General features: G+C 44.2%; 1 protein-coding gene across 2 annotated transcripts in view; it reads left to right on the top strand.

Moving 5' to 3' along the window:
- The window catches only part of LOC311125356 (A-type potassium channel modulatory protein KCNIP1-like), a gene marked incomplete at its 5' end in the record, with an annotated part of 35,033 nt that overhangs the window by 2,806 nt on the left and 23,107 nt on the right, over positions 1–9,120 (top strand). The window contains one exon of one of the 2 annotated variants that reach the window (XM_084199405.1): positions 1,625–1,697. The exons of the other annotated variant lie outside the window; for it this stretch is intronic. Within the exon in view, the coding sequence (XP_084055531.1) occupies positions 1,637–1,697 (61 nt within the window). Of the gene's footprint in view, positions 1–1,624; positions 1,698–9,120 lie in introns of those variants that run through there. 2 annotated transcript variants of the gene reach the window in all.

Raw genomic sequence — 9,120 nt, 5'->3', positions numbered from 1 at the left:
GAACCATGAAAGTTATGCAAAACAATATTCACCACTCGAATGCAACAGAGAGCAGAGCAAGGGTTGAGTAGAATCCTGTCATGTGCAGATGAATGACTGTACTAGTCTCTAATAGGCAGCACTGTGCTCTGCAGACAGAAATTCACCATAATTGGGAAGAATCGGAATCTCAGTCCTCAAAATAGTTTGTTTTTCTTATCATTAATTAGGATGTGAAGTTTTGATTTGACTTGAAGAACACCCCCCCCCCTGCTCTCTCACATATATCCCTACTCCCTCTCCTTCTTTTCCCATATCCCTCCCTCCACTTTCTCATCTCTCTCTCTCTCTCTCTCTCTCTCTCTCTCTCTCTCTCTCTCTCTCTCTCTCTCTCTCTCGCTCGCTCTCTCTGTATTGGGAGTAGTTAGTGGGGTCATCTCAACCCTCTCACTTAATGAGAGCAAACGTCAGACAAGAAGGGGACCAAAAACAAGCAGCTATTTATACAGACCATTAGAGATAGAGAAGGACACTCCAGCTGGAGGAACTGGGCTGCTCTCTGAGACACACACACACAGCATGTGCGTGCGTGCATACGTGAGTGTGTGTTTACGTGCGTACATGCTTACATGCTTACATGCATACACAACTCTGTGTGTGGGTGGGTACATGGGATTGTGTCTTCGTTTTTACATAAAATCAGTCGTCGTTATAATTTCCATCTTTATCTTTTTTCTCATGAAATGAAGAATCCACATCTCCCCTCCTCATTCTTCCTAGCTGGCACTGACATGCTGTTCTCAGGCAAGATACACATGTAACATGCAAAACCAAGGCAGGACACTGCCTTATGTCGAAGCAATCATGCAAAAAGAGGAGCAGAGGGGTATTTTACATAATCACTTCTGACTTATCCCTGTGTGTGTGTGTGTGTGTGTGTGTGTGTGTGTGTGTGTGTGTGTGTGTGTGTGTGTGTGTGTGTGTGTGTGTGTGTGTGTGTGTGTGTGTGTGTGTGTGTGTGTGTGTGTGTGTGTGTGTGTGTGTGTGTGGGGACTAGAGATACAGAGAGCTCTAAGGTAACAGGAGGAGAGGCCCACTTAGCTTTAGATATTCCACTCTGTCATAGGGTAGACATGGAGGGAAGGTAATATGGAGAGAAGATGCAGGACCATAGTGAAATGTGGAAAGTATGGAACACTCTCAGCCTTACATACTCTACATCCATACCATTCACTAGTATGGGGATGTGAGCACAGCAACAGTTATTGACACTGCGTAGAGAGAGGGAAGGATGGAGGGTGGTAGAGGGAAGGAGGGAGGAATGGAGAGTGAAAGAGAGGGAAAGAGAGAGAGCGGTGACCGAGGAGTGGAAAGAAGGGTGGGAGGGGCATGGAGAAGCAGGAGCAGCTTGTGTGCATTTGGGGAAGGAGAATTTCAGCTATCTTTCATTCTCACAGAAACGACGGTAAATGAACGCGGGCACCACCATAGAGAGACCCAACGTGGACCAGACTGAGAGACGAGACAAGGGGGGGACGGGGGGACGGGGGCTTATTCAGAGAGATAGAGAGGGAGAAGGACAGAAAAGGGAAGAAAAATAGAGAGAGGAGGACTGCTCAGTCATTTGTTTGAACAAGTGGGTTTTCACGGCGACAACATGGGCGCAGTGGTTGGCACTTTGACCATGCAGACCAAGCAGAGGAGACGACCGTCCAGAGGTACGTCAACAACATCAGCCAGACAAACAGAGAGACAGAAACAACAGACACAACAGAGACAGACAGACAGACAGACAGACAGACAGACAGACAGACAGACAGACAGACAGACAGACCAGAGAGACAGACCAGAGAGACAGACAGACAGACCAGAGAGACAGATAGACCAGAGAGACAGACAGACAGACAGACAGACAGATAGACAGACAGACAGACAGACAGACCAGAGACAGATGACCAGAGAGACAGACAGACCAGAGAGACAGACAGACCAGAGAGACAGACAGACCAGAGAGACAGACAGACAGACCAGAGAGACAGAAAGACCAGAGAGACAGAGAGACCAGAGAGACAGACAGACAGACCAGCGAGGCCGAGAGACCAGAGAGACAGACAGACCAGAGAGACAGAGAGACAGACCAGAGAGACAGAGAGACCAGAGAGATAGACAGACCAGAGAGACAGAGAGACCAGAGAGACAGACAGACCAGAGAGACAGAGAGACAGACCAGAGAGACAGAGAGATCAGAGAGATAGACAGACCAGAGAGACAGAGAGACCAGAGAGATAGACAGACCAGAGAGACAGAGAGACCAGAGAGATAGACAGACCAGAGAGACAGAGAGACAGACCAGAGAGACAGACAGACAGACCAGAGAGATAGACCAGAGAGACAGGGAGACCAGAGACAGAGAAATGAGGACAGAGAACGACAAACTCAAAAGAGAAAGACACGTAGAAAGACAATAATGACTGACGCGCACTGACACCCAAACAGAATAGAGCACCTGAACAACACACTCATGACTGAGTGAATAACCATCAGCATGGCTGTGATATGTCTTAGTCTCTATGGTAAGACACGTACTTAAAGCTGGCATGTACAATGCTATTATTTGTGACAAGCCTGAGCTGATGTTTTATTATCAGATCGTAATCTGTTGGATTGTTCTCTGTGACTTTATTGTTTAAATCTGATGGTCAATGAATATCGATTCAGATCATAACTCATCACAATGAGATGATAATATGACAATATAAGGGAGAACTTCTTAGACTGCTTTATTTGCAACATTATAATGCATTACACTTGTGGGCTTCACAAAGGGTTACCTTCTCTAATATGTCTGATAGACAGACGGATAGATACATTAAGTCAATAAGGAGGCAAATGAAGGACAATAGACCCACATCAACTAATTCCATTACTGCTGACAGACAAACATATAGGAATGACTTTCACTCCTGCTGCCCTAATGGTTGTACAGTAACAAGTATGGACAGAATGAGAAATCAAGGGACGGCACAACAGAGAAAATTAGAGTGACTAACAGAATAAAGGAGGGAGAGATGGATAGCATTACTGACACATACGTTTAAACAGAGGAGACTGAGGAACAGTGATCAGGGGAGACCTCTGTGAAATATGTGGCATTTTTTGTTGGGGTGCACATAGCTGTCCCACTTCATGGTTGAGAAATTGTGTCATATGTATATAAGGACGCCCTTGAGAAAGACAGGGTTCAGAATCATTGCCCATGACTCAATGGCTTTTCATTACAGTGTGTGTGCGTGTGTGCCTGCGTGGGTGAGCACTTGCTTGTGTGTGCATAGATGCGAATGCATGTGTACTCGGGAGAGAAACAGAGTGTGTGTGTGTGTGTTTGTGTTTGTGTGTGTGTGTTTTTGTATGTGAGCATGTACATTAGCACTCAGCTCACATCTCATACCTCTTCCTGTCCATATGCTTGAGAGGGCCGTTGTCATGGAGACTGCAGGGTTGTGGGGGCATAAAAGGGGAATGTGAACAATACTCTGTGGTGCCTATTGAATGGATGATGAAGTTATGGAGCTATGATATGGAGCATGGTTCCCAAACTTTTCACTCAGGCCCCCCTTCCAGCATTGGGGAACATCCCGCGCCCCACCTGCGCGCGCCAAGTCTATTTCTATGGGCACAAGCACTGTTGGGGGAGAGAAAAACTTGCAGGTTTAAGGCTTATTTCCTGCAATTATACACATTTTGTCATGGGGTGGAGAGAACATTTTGCAGTTTTAAAGCTCATATTCTTGCAATTCTATATATTTTTCCATGTTTAATGTGTATTCATGTAATATTTGAGTGACTCGAACATTACTACAAAAGCTATGGGCTAAGAAACCTAGCTAAAAAACGTTAGCTGACATGGCTAGTTGATCTGGACATTTCTGACAAGTTCTAAATAGCTCTCTAAGGTATGCAAAGACTGACATGCCCCCCCTGCCGACCCCTCGCAACCCCCGCGCCCCACAGTTTGGGAACCACTGCTATGGAGTACACACAATCCAGGGACCACTGCAATGAGTCACACAGTGTGGTATTGCATGAGGTCCGCCACCAGACCCATGTTAGGCATGGCTTTCTACAAATACCTCACATGTAGTGGGAGGATGTATACTGGGGGATATGGACATTTTGCCCAGACTTCTCTGTAATAAAATTGTGAAAATTGTTTGTTTTCTTGTTTTAAAATGGGACAAATGTTTAAAATGAATAGTAAATTTTGGGGTACATGTTAACAGAATGCAGACATAGGGTACAACATCTTCGTTTAAATTAAAAACCCATTTCCAAACTGTTGACAATCTTAAACATTTTAATGCTATATTAGTTATGGCTTGGGGCTGAGGTTGACAATTCTGCATGCATACATAATCTCACGGGCTATCAATTAGGAGGATTGATCTCCTTGATTAAAATCCTGCCAGTGATTAGGGCTGACGTTAGTTTTGATCATGTGACCTTGCTTCCCAGAGATTAGACGCAATTATATATTCAGATTAATCTAAAGAATCACTTGGCAACACATGGTAAATCATTTGACCATCACTATCACATCCAATCTCCTTCAGCAGTTTGTGAGAGAAAAATCTCCTTCAGACAGCTTGTTTTTCTACAGGGGAGGAGAGATGGAGTGTGTTTTTGTACTGGGAAGGAGAGATGGAGTGTGTTTTTCTTCTGGGGAGGAGAGATGGCTTGTGTGACCCAGAGGTGCTTACAGCATGTCAGATATACAGTCACCTAGTGCTGCCTTGGGGATCTAGACCATTACTCATTAAGTACTTATCTCTGACACTCTCTCTGACTGTCTGATTTACCCACAAACCTGTGTCCAGTCCAGTTTGGACCTGGTTGTGACTCATGGGAGATGTTTCATGATTGTGACTGACTGATTAAAAACCTATTTCCACTGAGGTTTTATTTGGTCCTGTCACCATGGGACTCAGTCATGGGAATGTTTGTCTTTCAGTTAATTGGGTTTGTTTTTGCAGTGATATATGTTTTTGAAGCTCTGTCCGTAGGCAATGTTGTGCATTATTAATCAGACAGTAGTTGTGGCAGTATTTAGGTTTGTGTAGGATAGAAGTATTGAGGCCATGTTAGTATTGAGAGGCCTAGCTGGTTTCTCCATGTAACCAGGCTGAGCAGAATGAGGGTATGTTCCCTCACCATCCTACTGGGCTCGGTCTGATGAGGTTCTCTTTCTCTGTGATGAAATCTTCCACCTGGTTCTTCTCATCCCTGTCCCATGTTCCATACACTCTTAGAAAAAAAGGAGCTATCTAGAACCTAAAAGGGTTCTTCGGCTGTCCCCATAGGAGAACCCTTTGAAGAACCCTTTTTGGTTCCAGGTAGAACCCTTTGGGTTCCAGGTAGAACCCTTTTGGGTTCCATGTAGAACCCTTTTCACAGAGGGTTCTACATGGAACCCAAAAGGGTTCTACCTAGAACCAAAAAGGGTTCTACTTAGAACCAAAAAGGGTTCTCCTATCGGGACAACCGAAGAACCCTTTTGGAACCCTTTTTTCTAAGAGTGTAATCTGGATTCCTCTATTGTTCTCTGCCTCCATGTGTTTGTGTCATCCTCTCCTCTCTTTCACTCTCTCTCCCTCGCCTCCCTCCTTTTTTCATCATCACTACAGCCTGCTTCGTTTTCACACGTTCACTCCATCCTACCACCCACTATCTCCTACCCTCTTTTCATCCTCTTTCATTCCCACCTTTTCTTTCTCCCCCTCTTTCCCTAAATGTGTGTTAATGACTCTATAAGTAATTAACTGATGTTATTCAGGTTGTCCTCTGCGCTCTTCTTCATGAGGGTTTAGAGCTTGAGGTAGTCACCTCATACAAGTACTTGGGAGTATGGCTAGTCCTTCTATCAGCACATATCAAAGCTGCAGGCTAAGGTTAAATCTAACTTAGTTTCCTCTATCGTAATCGCTCCTCTTTCACCCAAGCTGCCAAACTAACCCTGATTCAGATGACCATCCTACCCATGCTAGATTACGGAGATGTAATTTATAGATCGGCAGGTAAGGGTGCTCTCGAGCGGCTAGATGTTCTTTACCATTCGGCCATCAGATTTGCCACCGATGCTCCTTATAGGACAGATCACTGCACTCTATACTGAGATACCTACTGCAGCCCTCATCCTCCACATACAACACCCGTTCTGCCAGTCACATTCTGTTAAAGGTCCCCAAAGCACACACATCCCTGGGTCGCTCCTCTTTTCAGTTCGCTGCAGCTAGCGACTGGAACGAGCTGCATAAAACACTCAAACTGGACAGTTTTATCTCAGTCTCTTCATTCAAAGATTCAATCATGGACACTCTTACTGACAGTTGTGGTTGCTTCGCATGATGTACAGTTGAAGTCGGAAGTTTACATACACTTAGGTTGGAGTCATTAAAACTCGTATTTCAACCACTCCACAATTTCTTATTAACAAACTATAGTTTTGGCAAGTCGGTTAGAACATATACTTTGTGCATGACACAAGTAATTTTTCCAACAATTGTTTACAGACAGATTATTTCACTTAGAATTCACTGTATCACAATTCCAGTGGGTCAGAAGTTTACATACACTAAGTTGACCGTACAATAAACAGCTTGGGAAATTCCAGAAAATGATGTAATGGCTTTAGAAGCTTCTGATAGGCTAATTGACATCATTTGAGTCAATTGGAGCTGTACCTGTGGATGTATTTCAAGGCCTACCTTCAAACTCAGTGCCTCTTTGCTTGACATCATGGGCAAATCAAAAGAAATCAGCCAAGGCCTTGGGAGCAATTTCCAAATGCCTGAAGGTACCACGTTCATCTGTACAAACAATAGTACGCAAGTATAAACACCATGGGACCACGCAGCCGTCATACCGCTCAGGAAGGAGACGCGTTCTGTCTCCTAGAGATAAACGTACTTTGGTGCGAAAAGTGCAAATCAATCCCAGAACAACAGCAAAGGACCTTGTGAAGATGCTGGAGGAAACAGGTACAAAAGTATCTATATCCACAGTAAAACGAGTCCTATATCGACATAACCTGAAAGGCCGCTCAGCAAGGAAGAAGCCACTGCTCCAAAAACGGCATAAAAAAAGCCAGACTACGGTTTGCAACTGCACATGGGGACAAAGATCGTACTTTTTGGAGAAATGTCCTCTGGTCTGATGAAACAAAAATAGAACTGTTTGGCCATGATGACCATTTTATATTTGGAGGAAAAGGTGGGTAGGCTTGCAAGCCGAAGAACCACATCCCAAACATGAAGCACGGGAGTGGCAGCATCATGCCAGGAGGGACTGGTGCACTTCACAAAATAGATGGCATCATGAGGAAGGATAATTATGTGGATATATTGAAGCAACATCTCAAGACATCAGTCAGGAAGTTAAAGCTTGGTCGCAAATGGGTCTTCCAAATGGACAATGACCCCAAGCATACTTCCAAAGTTGTGGCAAAATGGCTTAAGGACAACAAAGTCAAGGTATTGGAGTGGCCATCACAAAGCCCTGACCTCAATCCTATAGAAAGTTTGTGGGCAGAACTGAAAAAGCGTGTGTGAGCAAGGAGGCCTACAAACCTGACTCAGTTACACGAGCTCTGTCAGGAGGAATGGGCCAAAATTCACCCAACTTACTGTGGGAAGCTTGTGGAAGGCTACCCGAAACGTTTGACCCAAGTTAAACAATTTAAAGGCAATGCTACCAAATACTAATTGAGTGTATGTAAACTTCTGACCCACTGGGAATGTGATTAAATAAATTAAAGCTGAAATAAATCATTCTCTCTACTATTATTCTGACATATCACAATCTTAAAATAAAGTGGTGATCCTAATTGACCTAAGACAGGGAATTTTTACTAGGATTAAATGCCAGGAATTGTGAAAAACAGAGTTTAAATGTCCATTTAGGGAAAAAAGTATTTGATCCCCTGCTGATTTTGTAAGTTTGCCCACTGAAAAAGAAATTATCAGTCTATAATTTTAATGGTAGGTTTATTTGAACCGTGAGAGACAGAATAACAAAAAAAAATCCAGAAAAACGCATGTGAAAAATGTTATAAATTGATTTGCATTTTAATGAGGGAAATAAGTATTTGACCCCCTCTCAATCAGGAAGATTTCTGGCTCCCAGGTGCCTTTTATACAGGTAACGAGCTGAGATTAGGAGTACATGGGGCGGCAGGTAGCTTAGTGGTTAAGAGCGTTGTACCAGTAACCGAAAGGTCGCTGGTTCTAATCCCCGAGCTGACTAGGTGAAAAATCTGTCGATGTGCCCTTGAGCAAGGCACTTAACACTAATTGCTCCTGTAAATCGCTCTGGATTAGAGCGTCTGCTAAATGACCAATTTTTATTTTATTTATTATTTATATACACTCTTAAAGGGAGTGCTCCTAATCTCAGCTTGTTATCTGTATAAAAGACACCTGTCCACAGAAGCAATCAATCAATCAGATTCCAAACTCTCCACCATGGCCAAGACCAAAGAGCTCTCCAAGGATGTCAGGGACAAGATAGTAGACCTACACAAGGCTGGAATGGCCTACAAGACCATCGCCAAGCAGCTTGGTGAGAAGGTGACAACAGTTGGTGCGATTATTCGCAAATGGAAGAAACACAAAATAACTGTCAATCTCCCTCGGCCCGGGGCTCCATGCAAGATCTCACCTCGTGGAGTTGCAATGATCATGAGAACGGTGAGGAATCAGCCCAGAACTACACGGGATGATCTTGTCAATGATCTCAAGGCAGCTGGGACCATAGTCACCAAGAAAACAATTGGTAACACACTACGCCGTGAAGGACAGAAATCCTGCAGTGCCCACAAGGTCCCCCTGCTCAAGAAAGCACATATACAGGCCCGTCTGAAGTTTGTCAATGAACATCTGAATGATTCAGAGGAGAACTGGGTGAAAGTGTTGTGGTCAGATGGAACCAAAATCGAGCTCTTTGGCATCAACTCGCCGTGTTTGGAGGAGGAGGAATGCTGCCTATGACCCCAAGAACACCATCCCCACCGTCAAACATGGAGGTGGAAACATTATGCTTTGGGGGTGTTTTTCTTCTAAGGGGACAGGACAACTTCACCGCATCAAA

The sequence above is a fragment of the Coregonus lavaretus genome (assembly GCF_964263955.1).
Source record: "Coregonus lavaretus genome assembly, contig: HAP1_SCAFFOLD_2830, whole genome shotgun sequence".
NCBI lineage: Eukaryota > Metazoa > Chordata > Actinopteri > Salmoniformes > Salmonidae > Coregonus > Coregonus lavaretus.
This window is presented reverse-complemented; position numbering and strand designations above follow the sequence as displayed.